The following is an 18,978-nucleotide window of genomic DNA, read 5'->3' on the forward strand; positions in this document are numbered from 1 at the left end:
AGCATGATAGAAACAACACATCAAGTGACACTTCTTAAGTGCTTATCACCGTTCGTGCAATCATTCCTATCACTTGAAAAGTGGAATATTATCGATGCCAAACTTCATGCAAATTTCAACAAAGCAAGCTTCATCCTTTCTGCACAGTTTTCACAAACAAAACTTAAGAACAGCTATGTACGGTACAGCAGAGGACTTAAGTTGCAAGGTGAAAGCATGGAACCAGATATTACGAGTAGAATCCTACGGTGTTCAGCTGTTGAAAAAGGGAGGTCCAAAATAAGACAAATATCTTACCCAAAAAATAAACTGCCAACTAGTCCTCACAGACTTGAAGCACCTTCAGCCTCCTGAGAGTCCTCTTCTAGAGAGCAATATTCACCTGGATGCTTCAAGGCCTAGGAATTGGGGACAAATGAAATGTCTTTGTCACTGGACCATCTCTAAATTCCGGACAGCAGGAAAAGTAGAAGAGATGGGGTGAATTACAAAAGGATCTTAGCCCATTTTGCAATATCCTTGCCTGACATCTGTATCTCCAGTGTTGTGAGTTCATGTTGCCGCTTGCAGTTCTAATGTATATTTACCTGTGTCTGTATGGAATAAACATTATACTTCTTTTCGAAGCCGAGTTCTGTTGTACACTTGTGCTAGTGAAAGAAAGCCACAAAAACAGATCAGACAACCCAAATTTCAAAGCCAACGTTGTTTGGAGCACCTTCCTGTAGTTGAGTTATAGATTAACAGTACAAAAATTAACCCAGAAACCAATAAACAAAGAAATTATGCAACAGGACAGATAAGTGTAAAGTTGCACACGCAATTGGCATCATCAACAATTAGGCATTCCAAGATCGACACATCAAATGAAAGAAGGCGATATAGTTTATATGATGATAATCCATAAATCCTAATGATATGCTAGCACATGTGAACATCTCATAGACATTAACCTTTACACACAAGGTGAGGCCGTGTAACTAGTTCAGTTCCCTTTCCCTGTATTGCCAGATTTTCAATGCACTGGCATAAAAAACGAATGGTTGTGTCTGTGCAACAAGCTCAGTGAACAGTGTCGATATTTTTTTCTCACACGCAGAGAGCTGTGTATCGGTATATTAAGAAGAGAGTCAAGAACAAGGAGAACAGTGTTGGTACTATCCACTGTTCTTTTGTTAGCTCTGGCTCTAGCTACCACATATAAGGAGGTCACTGTTATCATTTTCATTAAGCAAGAGAACTGAATTAAAGAACATCCATGGTTAATATCAAGCCACACCAGCTGGCCTCTTTCTAATGGCATATGGTTTGGTAGTTTATTTATTTACCCCACCAATAATTTCATGACATGTTTATCTCTCTCTCTCTCACACGCACAGGCACGCACCATCCACCAACCCCAGATACTCAGAAGCATGCCCTCAAGTAGGATAACCTAAATACAATAAACTAGCAATTTGATCGCAAGAGAATATGTAACATATTATAGTCAGGGAATGGTCACACCAGTAAATGCAACCTGTGTCGGCTTGATGACTAGCATGAGTTCAACTAAATTTGAAGATGCAAGATATTAAAAAACAATAAATCGCACATAAAAAAAATGGCGAAACAGTTCCTTTACAGCATAGGCCCCGTTCGTTTGGAGGAATTCTGGAAGAATCTAGAGGAATTTGTGAGAGAAAAACACTGTTCCGGATGAAAAAAGAAGCGGATCAAACCGGGTTTAAAGGCATGCGAACGGGGCCATAATTAGAGATGCAAGTGGGTTTCGTGTCAATGTCAACCCACACATCCTGTTTCTTTTGATTTGCCAACCATGTGTACAAAGTGATCTATAAATTAAGTAGGTGGTTGAGTAGAGTGAGTCTTGGGTAGAAACACTAGCAAAATCATCAGTGCCACAGAACAAAGCAATAGCATTACAAAAAACTGCCACCAAAACTTAAAAGCTGGCAAATCCAGTAGTTCAAAACTACACTAAAACTTGACCTCTCATTGGTAGTTGATCCAACTTGACTGCAACACATAACCTATAAAATAAGAGCAGGTGACAAGGACAGAAGGTTTATTCATCCTTACATTTTCTTCAAAATTTCGATGCTTAAATGTGTTTACTCAACACAAGTCAGAATCAGATTCAGACTTCATCGATGTGAAGAAACCAACATGCAGAATATTCTCATTTACAATTTGCAAGTCTGTCCTGTTTCTGGACAAACACAACTTTCAACATTGTCGCATGTTTCTCCGACTTCTATTAATAGTCAGTTATTTATTTTTCCAGAAACAGGAGTGGTACAACCCCTCCTGGATATGTACATATATGATATATCATATGGATAAAGAAGAGCATAATAATAGCAAACATTTATTCATTGATCTAATAGTCAGTTATTTATCGATCTTCCCAAATAGCATGAAACAATAATACAGCAACAACAATAAAGCCTTTTAGTCCCAAGCAAGTAAGCATGAAACAATAATAACACCTGCATTTCATTTTATAAGGTGCCACATGCATTTTTTAGGTTCAAACCTCATAAGCTTGAATCAACGATTAAAAAAATAATTGTACAAAATGATACGATTTGATTCAGAACAAAAGTACTTTATTATGATTTTATTGCTACAAACAATTTAGTATATAGGAGAAATGAAGGGCCAAAGTTTAGTTTTAGAGACATTGCCGAGTCAAACAATGCCTTATATTTTGCGACAGAGGGAGTACTGCAGTACCTAAGTTCTCAGCTAGAGGGCCACTCAATCCCTAGGCAGCACAGAGACCATGTAACAACAACAACAACATAGCCTTTCAGTCCCAAGCAAATTGGGGTAGGCTAGAGTTGAAACCCACCAAGAGCCCTAAGTCACGGTTCAGGCACTTCAATAGCTGATTTCCAAGCACTCCTATTCAAATATAGATCTCTAGGTATATCTCAAGCTTTTAAATATCTTTTTATTGCCTCCCCCATGTCAATTTCGGTCTTCCTCTATCTCTCCTCATATTATTAGCTTGGCTTAGGACTCCACAATGCACTGGTGTCTCTGGAGGTCTTCTTTGGACATGGCCAAACCACCTCAACCGATGTTGGACAAGCTTTTCTTCAATTAGTGCTACCTCTACGCGATCACGTATATCATTGTTCCGAACTCGGTCCATTCTTGTGTGACCACAAATCCATCGCAACATACGCATTTCTACAACACTCAGTTGTTGAACATGTCGAATCTTTGTAGGCCAACATTCTGCTCCATACAACATAGCCGGTCTAATCGCCGTTCTATAAAACTTGTCTTTTAGCTTTTGTGGTACCCTCTTGTCACAAAGAATGCCACAAGTTTGTCGTTACTTGATCCACCCTGCTTTGATTCTATGACTAACGTCCGCATCAATATCTCCATCCCTCTGTAGCATCGATCCCAGATACCGAAAGGTATCCTTCTTAGGCACTGCATGACATTCCAAACTCACATCTCCCTCCTCCTGTGTAGCTCCACCAAAGTCGCATCTCATGTATTCGGTTTTAGTTCTGCTCCCTCTAAAACATTTAGACTGAAGGGTCTGCCGCCATAACTCTACATCATCAGCGAACAACATACACCAAGGGATATCCCCTTGTATGTTCCTAGTAACCTCATCCATTACCAAGGCAAAGAGATACGGGCTTAAAGCTGACCCTTGAAGAAGTCCAATTTTAATCGAGAAGTAATTTGTGTTACCATTGTTTGTTCGAACACTACTCACAACATTGTTGTACATGTCCTTGATGAGGGTCACGTACTTTGATGGGACTTTATTTTTGTCCAAAGCCCACACATAATATTTCTTGGTATCTTGTCATAAGCCTTCTAAGTCAATGAAAACCATGTGAAGGTCCTTCTGCTCTCTAAACCGCTCCATAACTTGTCTTATTAAGAAGATTACTTTTGTGGTTAACCTTCCGGGCATGAAACCAAATTGGTTTGTTGATATCTGCGTCATTCCTCGCGCAGGCGCTGCTCGATGACTCTCTCCCATAACTTCATAGTGTGGCTCATCAACTTAATTCTCCGATAATTAGTACAACTTTGAATATCTCCCTTGTTCTTGTAGATTGGTACTAATATGCTTCTTCTCCACTCCTCAGGCATCTTGTTCGATCGAAAGATATTGTTGAACATCTTGGTTAGCCATACTATAGTTATATCCCCGAGACATCTCCACAACCTTGATTGGGATACCATCAGGGCCCATCGCTTTGCCCCTTTCATCCTTTTCAAGGCTTCTCTGACCTCCGATTCTTGAATCCTCCACACAAAGCGCCTGTTAATGTCATCAAATGAGTCGTCCAGCTGAACGGTGGTGTTCTCGTTCTCACCATTGAACAATTTATCAAAATACTCTTGCCATCTATGTCTGATCTCATCCTCCTTCACCAAGAGCTGCTCCATCTCATCCTTTATATACTTGATTTAGTTGAAGTCCCTTGTCTTCCTATCGCGAGCCCTAGCCATCCTATAAATGTCATTCTCTCCTTCCTTCGTACTCAAACGTTGATAAAGGTCCTTATAGGCCCGTCCCTTTGCCTCACTCACCGCTCGTTTTACAGTCTTCTTTGCCACCTTGTACTTCTCTATGTTGTCTGCGCACCTGTCATGATACAAGCGCTTATAGCACTTCTTTTCCTTAATAGCCTTTTGCACATCTTCATTCCACCACTAAGTGTCTTTCGAGTCACATCCGCTCCCTTTGGTCACTCCAAGCACCTCTGAAGCAACCTTCCGAATACATGCTGTCATCTTCTCCCACATGTTGTTTGCATCGCCTTCATCCTTCCAAGGCCCTCTTCAATGACCTTTTCCTTAAAGACCTTTGATGTCTCCCCTTCTAATTTCCACCACTTCGTTTTAGCAACCCTAGCTTGTTTGTTTCCACGAGCTTGCACCAGAAAGCGAAAGTCAGCCACCACCAGCTTGTGTTGAGCGACCACACATTCTACAGGTATCACCTTACAGTCCACGCATGTTCGTTTATCCCTCCTTTTTGTAAGGACAAAGTCGATTTGACTAGAGTATTGACCGCTACTAAAGGTCACTAAATGGGATTGTCTCTTACGAAAGAAAGTGTTAGCTATCATCAGATCAAACACTATGGCGAAGTCTAAGACTTCCTCTCCCTCCTGGTTCCTACTACCATATTCGAAACCTCCATGAACCGCCTCGAAACCTACACTTATGTACCTACATGTCATGTACGGAAGACCCTACGCCAGGCGTAGACGCACCCGCGACATCAGGCGCGCGGCTGAGCGTGCAACTGCAGGCGCGGGATCAGCATCAGGATCGGCATCCAGTGGCTAAAGATAGAAAGTTAGTTGTGATTGGCTGATAGATTGATTGGTGATTAGATGATTTCCAATCCCTTAAGTCTAGGAGTTGCCTGCCTATTCGGTTGAGGCCTTTGCTATTTATAATTGTACTCAGAGTCGGATTAAGCAATCAAGAAAGTTATCCCATTTCTCATCTATTCTCCAAGCCTGCGGTAGAGGGGTATAACCTCACCGGAGAAGACGGCCGACGGCTACGAACTACGTAGTCGCGGCCCGGCAAGCCAGGGGCTCGGTGCCCTTGACAACCTGGTATCACGGTCACGTCGATCCTCTTCCACCCGATCCTCCCAGCCCGCCACCGCAGCCGCCCACCCCGATCCCGCCGCCCCTGCATCACCCACCTCCTCCACAGCCGCCTCCTCCACGACGCCGCAGATGGCTGAACCCTCTGCCGCCGATCTCATGCTGGCCATCAAGGCCCTCACCGACGACCTGGCCACCATGAAGGCCGACGTCGCCTCGCTGAAGAAGGACAAGTCCGAGTCGTCCGCCGCCGGCAGCGGCCACGGGCGTGCCGAGGGGCAGTCCTCGGACCTGCCGCCCAAGCACAAGAAGTGGGACTTCCCGCGGTTCGACGGCACCCACCGACCCCATGCTCTTCCTCAACAAGTGCGAGTCCTACTTCCGCCACCATCGTACCATGGCGGAAGAACGCGTGTGGATGGCCTCCTACAACCTCGACGACGTCGCGCAGCTGTGGTACAACCAGCTAGAGGAGGACTCTGGCACGCCGTCCTGGGCGCGATTCAAGGAGTTCCTGAGCCTACGGTTCGGGCCGCCCCTCCGATCGGCGCCGCTGTTCGAGCTCAGCGAGTGCCGGCGCACCGGCTCCGTGGAGGAGTACTCCAATCGCTTCCAGGCACTCCTGCCGCGCGCCGGGCGTCTGGACGAGGAGCAACGCGTCCAGCTTTACACCGGGGGCCTTCTTCCGCCACTCAGCAACGCCGTTCGCCTCCACAACCCCGAGACTCTGTCCGCTGCCATGAGCCTTGCGAGACAGGTCGAGCTCATGGAGGCAGCACGCCCTGCGCTTCCGGCGCCGCGATATCCCGCGCGCGGTCCTCCCCCAGTGGCGGCTGCTCGACCCGCCCTGGCCGGTCCCCCTCCGCTCCTCGCTCTGCCTGCACCGCCAGCGGCTGCCCAGCAGGGTCGCGGCGAGCCCAATCAGCGCCGCCTCACCAAGGAAGAGATGGCCGAGCGCCGCCGGCTCGGGCTCTGTTTTAACTGTAACGAGCCCTATTCCCGGGGCCATAATCGCTTTTGCAGGCGGATTTTTCTTCGTCGAAGGGGTGGAGGTCGACGATGTCCCGGAGGCCGCCGACGAGGCGGAACCCGAAACCGAGGCGCCCTGTTTCTCCCTCCAGGCGGTGGCCGGGGTCCCGGTGGCCGGCACCATGCAGTTGGCCGTCACCGTGGGCGCAGCAGCCCTCGTCGCCCTCCTCGACTCCGGCAGCACGCACAACTTCATCTCCGAGGCGGCGGCGCAGCGCTCCGGCCTCCCCCTACGCTCCCGGCCGCGCCTCACGGCGTTGGTGGCCAATGGTGAGCGGGTCACCTGCGCGGGTGTCATCCGCGACGCGCCCCTACTGATCGACGGCGCCTCGTTCCCGGCTGACCTCTTCGTGATGCCCCTGGCCGGGTACGACGTCGTCCTCGGCACACACTGGCTGGGTGTACTCGGCCCTGTCGTCTGGGATTTGGGCAGCCGGCGCATGTCTTTCCACCACCAGGGGAAGCCGATCACCTGGACTGGGGTGGACACGCCTCCTGCACCGACCCTGGGCGCCACCTCGATGACCGACTCCCTCCTCGAGGCGCTGCTGCACTCGTTTGGGGGGCTGTTCGCTGACCCCGTTGGTCTGCCCCCCAAGCGCGCCTACGACCACCGCATCACGCTCAAGCCCGACGCGCTGCCGGTGGCCGTCCGCCCGTACCGGTACCCGGCGGCCCACAAGGACGAGCTGGAGCGGCAGTGCGCCGCCATGATCGAGCAAGGGATCGTCCGCCGCAGCGACTCGCCGTTCTCCTCGCCGGTCCTCCTCGTCAAGAAACCGGACGGCTCCTGGCGCTTCTGCGTCGACTACAGGGCGCTCAACGCGCTCACCGTCAAGGACGCCTTCCCGATCCCGGTGGTGGACGAGCTCCTCGACGAGCTGCACGGCGCCAAGTTCTTCTCCAAGCTGGACCTCCGCTCCGGGTACCACCAGGTGCGCATGCGGCCGGAGGATGTCCACAAGACGGCGTTCCGCACTCATGATGGCCTGTACGAGTTTCTGGTGATGGCGTTCGGGCTCTGCAACGCCCCGGCGACGTTCCAAGCACTAATGAACGACGTGCTCCGCCCATTCCTCCGCCGCTTCGTCCTGGTATTTTTTGACGACATTCTGATTTACAGCAAGTCATGGGCGGACCACCTGCGCCATCTCAGGGCAGTCCTCGATGAGCTCCGCCGCCACCAGCTCTTCGTCAAGCGCTCCAAGTGCTCCTTCGGCGCCTCCTCCGTCTCCTACCTCGGCCATGTCATCTCCGAGGCCGGCGTCGCCATGGATCCGGCCAAGGTGCAGGCCGTCGTGGAGTGGCCAGCCCCCCGCTCGCCCCGGGCCGTGCGCGGCTTCCTCGGCCTCGCCGGATACTACCGCAAGTTCGTCCACAACTACGGGGCAATCGCCGCGCCCCTGTCGGCGCTACTGAAGAAGGAGGGCTTCGCCTGGGACGAGGCCGCAGCTGCGGCGTTCACGGCGCTGAAGGCGGCCATCACATCTGCGCCGGTACTCGTCCTGCCTGACTTCACAAAGCTGTTCACCGTCGAGTGTGACGCCTCGACTGTCGGCTTCGGCGCCGTCCTGGTCCAGGAGGGCCACCCGGTGGCGTTCTTCAGCAGGCCCGTGGCGCCTCGCCACCGTTCGCTGGCTGCGTACGAGCGGGAGCTCATCGGCCTCGTGCAGGCCGTTCGGTACTGGAGACCGTACCTGTGGGGGCGGAGGTTCGTCGTCAAGACCGATCACTACAGCCTCAAGTACCTCCTCGACCAGCGCCTCGCCACGATCCCGCAGCATCACTGGGTCGGTAAGCTCTTGGGCTTCGACTTCTCGGTGGAGTACAGGTCCGGTGCCTCCAACGTCGTCGCCGACGCCCTCTCCCGCCGGGACGATGCGGAAGGCGCGCTGCTGGCCATCTCGGCGCCGCGCTTCGACTTCATCGACCGCCTCCGCCACGCCCAGGCCACCGATCCCGCTCTCGTCGCCATCCACGAGGAGGTGCGCGCAGGCTCCCGCGCCGCACCCTGGTCATTGGTGGACAACATGGTCGCCTTTGATGGGCGTCTGTACATCCCCCCCGGCGTCGCCACTGCTGCCCGAGATTGTGGCTGCCGTCCACAATGACGGCCACGAGGGCGTCCATCGCACCCTCCACCGCCTCCGTCGAGACTTCCATTTCCCCAACATGCGCCGGCTCGTGCAAGATTTTGTGAAGGCGTGCTCTACCTGCCAGCAGTACAAGTCCGACCACCTCCGGCCGGCCGGTCTACTCCAGCCACTTCCGGTGCCGGCCGCGGTGTGGGCGGACATCGGCATGGACTTCATCGAGGCGCTGCCCAAGGTGCAAGGCAAGACGGTCATCCTGTCCGTGGTGGATCGCTTCAGCAAGTACTGCCACTTCATCCCGCTCGCCCACCCCTACACCGCGGAGTCCGTCGCCCAGGCCTTCTACGCCGACATCGTACGCCTACACGGCGTGCCGCAGTCCATTGTCTCGGACCGCGACCCGGTGTTCACTTCGACGTTCTGGCAGGAGCTCATGAGGCTCACCGGGACCAAGCGGTTCATGTCATCGGCGTTCCACCCGCAGACTGATGGCCAGACGGAGGCAGCCAACCGCGTCATCGTCATGTACTTGCGGTGCTTCACCGGCGACCGTCCCCGGCAGTGGGTCCGCTGGCTCCCGTGGGCGGAGTACACCTACAACACCGCCTACCAGTCCTCGCTCCGCGACACACCGTTTCGTGTGGTGTACGGCCGGGATCCCCCGACCATCCGCTCTTATGAGCCGGGGGAGACTCGCGTGGCGGCGGTGGCTCAGGAGATGGAGGAGCGCACGGCCTTCCTCGACGACGTTCGCTACCGCCTCGAGCAGGCCCAGGCCGCCCATAAGAGGGTCTACGACCAGCGCCATCGACCGGTCTCCTTCTCAGTGGGTGACTGGGCCCTCCTGCGTCTCCGTCAGCGAGCAGCAGCCTCTCTGCCCCGCCCGGCCACTGGGAAACTCAAGCCCCGGTACGTCGGGCCGTATCAAGTCACTGAGCTCATCAATGACGTGGCTGTCCGCCTGCAACTACCTCCCGGTGCTCGCCTCCACGACGTGTTCCATGTCGGCGTCCTCAAGAAGTTCGTGGGCACCCCGCCGACTACAACTCCGCCGCTGCCCCCGCTCCAGCACGGCGCAGTCGTGCCTGCTCCCGCCGCAGTGACCTGTGCGCGGCTAGCTCGTGGTGTTCGCCAAGTCCTCGTGCACTGGCAGGGCGAAGCTCCCGAATCGGCCACCTGGGAAGACTTTGACGACTTCCGCGCTCGCTTTCCTTCGTTTCAGCTCGAGGACGAGCTGGATTTCGAGGCGGGGGGAGATGTCATGTACGGAAGACCCTACGCCAGGCGTAGACGCACCCGCGACATCAGGCGCGCGGCTGAGCGCGCAACTGCAGGCGCGGGATCAGCATCAGGATCGGCATCCAGTGGCTAAAGATAGAAAGTTAGTTGTGATTGGCTGATAGATTGATTGGTGATTAGATGATTTCCAATCCCTTAAGTCTAGGAGTTGCCTGCCTATTCGGTTGAGGCCTTTGCTATTTATAATTGTACTCAGAGTCGGATTAAGCAATCAAGAAAGTTATCCCATTTCTCATCTATTCTCCAAGCCTGCGGTAGAGGGGTATAACCTCACCGGAGAAGACGGCCGACGGCTACGAACTACGTAGTCGCGGCCCGGCAAGCCAGGGGCTCGGTGCCCTTGACACTACATGGCCATTAAGATCACCTCCTATAAAGAGCTTCGCGCTACTAGGGACAGCTCTAACCAAGCGATCTAAGTCTTCCCAGAAAAGCCGCTTAGCACTCTTATCATGGCCTACTTGGGGGGCATACGCACTAATTACGTTTAAGACCATATCACTAATGACAAGTTTAACTAAGATGATCCTATCCCCTTGCCTTCTCACCTCCACCACACCATCCTTGAGGCTCTTATCAATCAAAACTCCTACTCCATTTTTATTTGAAGTTGTCCCTGTGTACCAGAGCTTGAAGCTAGTATTGTCCACTTCCTTCGCATTATGCCCCTTCCATTTAGTCTCTTGGTCGCATAAGATATTTACACGTCTCTTAACCGCTGTGTCCACTAACTCTCTCAACTTACCCGTAAGGAACCCTACATTCCAACTACCTAAACGGATGTTAGTTGACTTGACTAGCTTTCTTACCCTTCGCACCCGCCGAAGTAGGTGTGAAGACCCTTGCTCATTTTGCACCACACCTAGGCGCCGATGTGGCGCGCCACTAAGGATGCGACGACCCGATCCTTGCTCACTTGACACCATGTCCAGATCGCGACACGGCGCGTCACGGGGGTGACGACCCGGCCCTTGCTCATTTAACACCATACCCGGGTTCCGACATGGCGCGTCGCTAAGAGGGTTACGCCCCAACGGGATTCTTTTGGGTTTCATCTCCATAAAAGTGGCTAAGTTTTTACATTGGCTCACCGCGCCTAACACAACCCTCCTCCTTTACCAGGGCTTGGGACCTGCTATGCTGGGACACCAAAGGCGCCCCACCATAGGCGGAGACCATGAGAAAGGAAAAAAGATAACTATGCATGCTAAGCATGTATGTAATTCTTGAAAATTATGACCTCTGTCCAGGAAAGGATGCAATTCTAGCTCTATTCCTAGTCAAACTTTTTAAACTTGGACAAAGTTTATAGAAAAAAACTATCAATATTTATAACACAAAATAGGTATACTATCAAAATATATATCATGACAAATCTAATGAAACTTATTTGGTATCATAAATATTGATACATTTTTTGTATAGACTTGGTCAAACTCAAAATGGTTTGACTCGGTGCTATGCTAGAGTTGCATTATTTTCCGGATGGAGTATCACACAATGTGAAGGAGGCCCATTAAGGTCAAATGACTTGAACATTTGAATTTCATTCATCATGAATTGAATGACAATGGAGCACAAAGACTGCATAACTCGGATTAGACACTTTAGTGTTATGGAGTGTGGATAAGGAGTGGTAGAACATTGACCATAGGCTAAGGCCGTGTATATTAGAATGGTGCCAAGCAACCTATACAATTTTTGTACCAGTGGCAAATGTTGGACTAATGGCCTCAAAATCAAGCTTTGGGGCCCCAACTTATGTGTTATTCGTTAGGTACATGCAGGTAAAACCCACTTGCCTAGAAAGTCAACAACGAATTGAAAACCTGAACTAAACAACAGAATGTTTCCATGTAATTTTGTTTTGTTCTTTCCTATATAAGGCATTAGCAAAACAGACTGTGCCAGTCTTAAGCTTTGCATACTAGCAAAATGGTATGTACAAGAACCACAATTTAGCATCAGTATATGGTAAGATTGTAGTAAGGGCTGTGTTCAACATGGGAATGGTAGGCTGTGTTCAGTTGAGGTCAGTCGAATTCGCCTGAGGAAAGACACATATAAAGCTTTTGCTAACAGTTAAGACAATACAACAATAAGTAAAATACTTAGCAAGGGAATGTGCAGCATCCAGCATATAAATAAAAAATATAGGCCTGCATATGTTTTAAGGGGAAAAATTGTTCAAACCACCTGAAACAGATTTGATGGCTCAAGCTACAGTTGTTGTGAAGTATTAGTGGATTGCCCACCTCTTCCCAATCGCTTAAGCTTTTGGGTTCATTTGTTTGGTGCATGAAACCTAACAACAGTATGACACAGTTGAAACTTTCAGCAATAAACAGGGTCATTAATCTGAAGTATGAACGCCAAAGGATGATAATGTAGTGTGAGCCTATGAGGTTGAAACGATTGGGCAGAATACTTTTTACCATGTGCTATGATCAGGAAGCTGATCCAGTAACATAAATGAACATTATTGCTGTGGAATACACCACAATTATATCAAGGAAAAGAGTGACTAGCAACAAATCACCTTGGACCTTGGTTGATTTCTTTTTTCCATACATTATCAGATACTGAGTTACTGACCAGTCTAGAATACTAGTTCAGGCAGCACGAAACCCCACTAAACCTAATCAGAATCAGATAAGGTATTTTTCAAAGAACTATGAAACTATCATTACCCCTATCTCAGAAGTTCTATTTTCAACCAGAAGAATCAAAGCATGAAATGGGAAATAAAGAATTCATTAGCAAAAGCATTAAATTAGGCAATTGTAAATTTGTAATAACTATGACATGCATGGATCACACAGTATCACTAGCTGTAAATTTGTAATAACTATCCTTACATTAGAGTAACACTAGGCTTATCGCTTCCGGGGCAGGCATCTTTTGCAACAAGATGATAAAGCAACACTCCTGCTGCAACACTAACATTCAAACTCTCCACCGCAAGGAATGATCTCAAATCTTGATTACTAGAAGAACTGTCACCTTCTTCCCCTGCATCTGCATCTGCTCCTTCAACAAATACATCAACTTTTCCAGGTATTCTGACCAGATGTGTGCAGGATCGCTCAACCAGGGGTCTCAAACCAGTGCCTTCACTACCCATCACAAGAATAGTTGGCACCCCTATTTCCACTTCAGAGAGAGGTACAGCTTTGTTAGCAATGGTACCACCAAGGACTCGCCAACCATTTTCAGCTGATGAAGACAAGAACTGCATCATGTTTCTGCAGGAGAGTAGCTCAATCAGCTCAAGCGAACCTGCACTAGCTTTGCTCACTACTCCACTTAATGGAGCAGAGTTCTTAGCACACAAAACAACACCCTGAGCACCAAAGTAGTAGGCGGACCTAATAATGGCTCCTAAATTCTGAGGATCCATAATCTCATCCAAGGCTATCCACACAGGTGCCTTTCCACCTTCCACCCTGACTGGATCTAACTCCTTTATATTAACCATTTCTAAGGGTGATGCATCGAGCACCACACCTTGGTGTGGTCGGTTATCCACCACCATGTTAAGATCATGCTTTGAAGTCTCAATAACCTTCAGCCCAATCTCCTCAGCCATCCGTAGCACTTTCTCAACTGCCTTCTTATCTTTCCTTTTCTTGTTGTTCCCGCTCAAATCCATACTTTCCTGTATATACAATGCATAAAACTCCCTCCTCCGAGCCGTGAGTGCTGCAAGGACCGGCCCAACACCATAAACTCCTTGCCCCACCATCTTTGGCACCGATGATTCCCCTGCTTCCTTCCCTGTCTTCCTTCCCCAATTCTCCTGCTTGTTCCACTGTCTCACATCCGGCTTGTCAAATGTCTCCCTCCTAAACCTCTCACCACGGGAACCTCCATCCCTAAACCTCTCACCACGGGACCCTCCATCCCTCCCCACAACTCGCTGGTACCTGTCCTTAATACTTCCCCATTTGGGATTGTCAATTGGTTCATTCTCATCATCATCCTCTTGTTCCCTAATCGCCACCTTGTTTGGCATCCTGTTTCCCGACACCTCTCGTTGCTGATACCTGCCCTTAATCCTTCCCCATTTGGGATTGTCAATTGCCTCATTATCATCATCATCCTTAATCGCTACCTTGTCCTTCATCCTGACTCCCGACACTTCTCTTCGAGCGTACTGGTCGTCTCTCGAGAAGAACTTCTCCGCGGAGCTCTCCCACGAGGAGGATCGGCCGGCGCTAGTCCTAGCAACGGGGGCGCCACTGTTGCCAGTCTCGGCGGCAAGCCAGGGAAGCACCCTCCCGCCGCCAGCCAATGCGGACCCATCTGGCGCGGTGGAGAACGAAGCCCTGCCTCCCAGTCCGAAGCGGGATTCGCCCGGGGAAGTGGCGGCCCTGGCGCTCGCACGGGCGGTTGTGGTCGGACGAGGCGCGGTTGAAGAGGCTGGATGCTTCGAGAGGTAGCCGGCGCGGAGGAGGCCGGCGACGAGGGTGCGGCGGGGCGAGGACGCCGCTGCGAGGAGCGGGAGAGGATGGTACTTGGACAAGTTAGAGTGGAGCATGGCGTCGGCGCCGGCGCGACGGGGAGTGTAGGGTTTTTGGGGTCCGGGATGGGATTTGCTGCTGGCCCGTTGGCCTTGTAGAGTTGTAGGTGGGTGACCGGGGTCTCGGGTGAGGCCGTGAGGGGTTTTGGGTGGGCGGCGCGCGCCACTCGTTCGACGAAATGCTGCGACGGCGGTGGGGATGGCAGAAAGGGTTGTTTTCTGCGGAAGCCCTTCAGTTTGTGAGAATTAATAATTATACAACGGAAATGCTCCTGGGAGTCCGTCGGGACGGACCGCCCGGACCCGCCCAGCCCCACCCGCGCTGCGCGCTGCGCGCTGCGCGCTGCACGCCCCAGCCCGCGTGCCTCCAGCCCGGAGTCGCGCCTCCTGCTGTGTCTGCGCTCCATCTACCGGCGAGATGCCTGCGCCGGGCCTCACTGCCGCGAGCTCCATGCGCCACCGCGAACCTATGTGCTGCCGCGAGCCCCCACCAGGAGTCACGCCTCCTGCCGCGGCTACGCTCCATCCATCGGCGAGATGTACGCGCCGGACCTCGGCACCGCCGCCGACCATCGCATCAGCGTTGAGCTCCACAACGAAGAGTCTTCATTCGTCGAGACAGCAAGGTGACAATATTGCAAGTGTATGTTGCAAGTGTTTTAGATGCTTTAGAGATATGTTGTAAGTGTTTTATATTGATGTTGCAAAAATAAATTAAAATGTTGCATATGTTGCAATGGTTATACATGTATATTTCAAGTGTATGTTCCGAATGTTTCATCTGTTTCAGACGTATGTTGCAATGTAAAAGTAGATCTGGATGTTGTATATATATACAAGTGTTTTAAGTGTTTTCATACGTACGTTGCAAGTGCTTTTTATCTGGATGTTGCGATGTTTCCAATAACATCTGGATGTTGCGATGTTTTCAATGGCTACACACGTGTTTTTAAGTTTTTCTGGTGTTCTGCAAGTATTTTATTTGAATGCTACAAAAATAAATCGGATGTTAATAGAACTCAATTGCCGCAGCCACCTGTTGCAGCTGCTGGGACGCTAGCGAGCGGGCAGACGGTCCTCACGTGCGGTCGGCGACGCGGAAAACATCCGGGCGACGCTAGTCCTGCGTGGGCACGTGAAACGTGCAACGCGGGAACAGGGTGCAGGGAAATGGGCTAGCACGCACAGACATCCATCCCAGACGCTAACATCTCCGATTATACGAACCTTTTCCTTCCAAACGATAATCCCAAGATTTGTAGGAGAAAAAATTTCTTATTTATTACATGTGACTTTTTCTGGCTCAAAACTTTTATGTTAGACCGTCACATAATCTTTTTAATCTATTCAGTGTTGCCTTAATATCAACCTCCAGTGAGGGAGCTGGTGGATTTTCACACATATGTCCCTATTTAAACTTTAAAGGGTTCCATATTTAAACAACGGTTCGCTTGAACTTATGAACCAGCTCATCAGTCATGGTATATTATTTTTCTTTCACAATAAAACAGTATCAGCCGATTTATAAGCCGCGAAACTCATCATCCGAACAGCTCATCCCCTGTTTTGGGTGTTCCGTCTCCGGCTTCCAAAGCACTGTACAACACTGTTTTCTTTTTTGGGAATATGTACAACACTGTTTGATCCGTTCCGTCTCCAACAAAAATGATATATGAAAAGAAAGAGCCAGAGGAGCTGTATACTTTGGGCTTCTCCCAAAGGAGCCGGAGCTAGGAGCCCTCCAAAACGGAGCCTAAATCGCGGCACCAAGTCACATGTTACTGGCACTCTGGCAGATCACATGTTCTTCGTTTTCTCAATGTTATATGCACTTAATTATCATGTTTGTTTAGTTGATACAATGACTTCAAAGTGTACAAATGAATTCATGATGTGCTTAATATCCTTGTGAAAAGAAAAATAGATGATGTGCTTTACTTCTATATTTGTCCTTGCAGGCAAGTCTACACTTGAGGATTCCTTTGTTGCAGCTGGTGGGATTATAGCCCAGGATGTGCTGGTGAGGTTCGACCGATCGAATGACCCATACTCATGCAAACGAAGCAGAACGTGGTATTACAATCAAGTCCACTTGTCGAGTCAGTCAAGTGTTATAATGGTGAGAGAGATGGAAATGAATACCTGATCAACCTTATTGACTCACCTGGCCATGTAGATTTTTCTTCTGAGGTCACAGCTGCTCTTCGGGTGTGTTTGGTTGGGCTTTTGACCTAAAAAGCCAAAAGTCCAACCAAAAGGGCTGTTTTTAGAGACTGTTTTTTAGAAGCAACTGTTTTTCCGTAGTATATTTTTAAAAGCTGGTTTGACCATACTTTTGGCTTTTAGCTTTCTGCTTTTCGAAATTGGTGAAATAAAAAACTCTTCCATAGTCAAGAGAGATAAAAATAGAAGGTGTATTTTATACTAACCAAATAGTTTTCAGTTTTTCTACAGCTTAGCCCACAACAGCTTTCCCATAACTCACAGCCCACAACAGCTTTTTCCCACAGCCACAGCTCAACCAAACACACCCTTCGTCTAGCTGATGGTGCTTTGTACTGTAGTGATTGACTGTATTGAGGGTGTCTGTGTGGAAACTGAGAACAAGCTGAACATATGTTTCCTTGACCTGTTTGGGTTCACAAGCACCGCAACCTCTGGTCAGGCATTCCCTGTGTGTCTTTGACCACTGGGAAACGTTGTCTTCGTGTACAGATCCCTTCGGACATTTGCAAGAGGAAGGGGCTGAAGGAGCAGGTCGCACCTCTCTTTGAATACGAGGACAAACTCTGAATGTTTGATAATTTATTTTCAGCTTGTATCACTTTATGGTGCCATCTTCTTGATGATAGCTTCATTTCCTATGTTTTTCACATAAACTATTACATTACGATATGCTAGTTGCGATATTGTACTGCCATGATATAATGACATTTTGAAAGTATTTCTGTGGACAACTATTAGCCTTTTGCTGAATATGATTCTGTTCACTCTCATTTGAATTTACTGGCACCAATTACATGGTGTTTAGTTTCAGTTCTTCTCCTCTTCGGTCTTCACAATATTTCTTGAGAAATATGCTGGTTCAGTGCTGACAGCATTTGGTAGAATTTTTTGGTGTATATGTAGTTAGTATATTAACCCTGTTCGCTTATGCTGAAATTTGGCTTATGCTGAAATGTTGTGAGAGGAAAACATTGTTCCATAGCTGGAAAGTATTTCTGGATAAGTTCAAGCGAACAGGGGCAATTGTCTCTGTTCTTTGGAGTCTTGTATTTGATTCTCAGATTTTACAACTTCATCACGTGCGGTTATTTTTCTTATATTGATCGCTATGGATCAACTTTGCATTATTAATGTTATTTTGTGTGTTTTCTTTCCTTTTTTGTTTATTGTACACATGTTTTATATCTTCGTATTGGAATAATTTTGTTGAAACAATCACCCTGTTCGCTGATGCTGAAATTTGGCTTATGCTTGTGTTTATGTTGAAATGTTATGAGAGAAAAACACTGTTCTATGGCTGAAAAGTAGTTTTGAATAAGCTCAAGCGAACATCCATAAAGACTTATGAGAACGGTTGGTGCTCTTGTGCACTTTTAGTTCCTTTATTTACAATTGGATTCAAATCTCATATTGTTGGATCTTGTCAATCATCTAATGCTGACAACGTGAGATTGGTCAACTGTGGGTGTAAGCCTTTCAACCTTTAAGATATTATTAAGGTCTGCAACAATAATTCAATCACCTAGAAGAAAATGCAATGATTCGGTAGCCCAGCAAGGCAAAACCGTGTTAGCATTTGGTGACAGCATTTTGTTAGGCCACGTTTGGTTCTGCTAGTGCACCTCACCTCGCCTTGTTAGCAAGAAACGAAAGAGAAAATCGTGTTTGGATTCCATGCCTTGTTGCCTCGATTTTTGCGTGAGTTTTTCCTCAGAGCCAAATTGGTTCGCAGAAACAGGCAAGGTTACTCTCGCCTGGCTAAGCGAGGTCACGCTGCCTGCGCAAGCTGAGTTTTTCCCAGCTGACCCAGGAGAGGCAAACTGGCTCTGGCTAAGCGCGGCCACGAAAAGCTTGTTGTGCATCCTAAGCATTGCAAGATTATCTGACTTCGACTCTTTAACTGATTTTTGCAGATGTCCAAGTTCATCTGACTTGAACTCTTAAGTGATTTTTGCCAGATGTGCTTGAGCTCACATGATGATCAGTCATCGATAGAAATCAGACAACTGGTAAGGTGAGTACTGAGTACCATGAAATGTTTTGCATCTTGGGCACTAAACCAATGCATGCCTGTTCGCTTGGCCAATAAGCCATGACTGAAAGTACCGTTGGCTGATTAGTTATAAGAGAAAAATACTGTTCGTTGGCTGAAAAAGTACGGCGTATAAGCCAAGCGAACATGGCGGCAACTATG

At 49.0% G+C, this 18,978-nt stretch overlaps 1 protein-coding gene across 2 annotated transcripts; it reads right to left on the minus strand.

The window, feature by feature from the left end:
• Positions 1 to 52: 52 nt before the first annotated feature.
• On the minus strand, positions 53 to 14,889 carry LOC136450557 (uncharacterized). Of its 2 annotated transcripts, XR_010758379.1 has the most exons (4): positions 12,895 to 14,889; positions 524 to 593; positions 298 to 398; positions 53 to 139 (listed from the first exon to the last, which is right to left on the minus strand). XR_010758379.1 is itself a non-coding variant. In XM_066451044.1 (2 exons), exons 1-2 carry the CDS (start codon positions 14,574 to 14,576, stop codon positions 12,320 to 12,322), a joined length of 1,704 nt encoding a protein of 567 aa, XP_066307141.1. In that variant the 5' UTR covers positions 14,577 to 14,889; the 3' UTR covers positions 11,830 to 12,319. The 2 variants fall into 2 exon arrangements, 1 of the variants encoding a protein (XP_066307141.1); XM_066451044.1 differs by lacking the exons at positions 53 to 139; positions 298 to 398; positions 524 to 593 and adding an exon at positions 11,830 to 12,341.
• Positions 14,890 to 18,978: the final 4,089 nt, after the last annotated feature.

Source organism: Miscanthus floridulus, chromosome 5 (genome assembly GCF_019320115.1).
Source record: "Miscanthus floridulus cultivar M001 chromosome 5, ASM1932011v1, whole genome shotgun sequence".
Taxonomy (NCBI): domain Eukaryota; kingdom Viridiplantae; phylum Streptophyta; class Magnoliopsida; order Poales; family Poaceae; genus Miscanthus; species Miscanthus floridulus.

What these genes read in the sequence shown, in the direction of transcription:
- LOC136450557 (XM_066451044.1), bottom strand. Translation starts at nt 14,576, where the DNA reads ATGCTCCACTCTAACTTGTCCAAGTACCATCCTCTCCCGCTCCTCGCA. An exon ending in AAGCCTAGTGTTACTCTAAT is followed by an intron (nt 12,342 to 12,894) that starts GTAAGGATAGTT and finishes TACTGTTGTTAG; the next exon opens with GTTTCATGCACCAAACAAAT.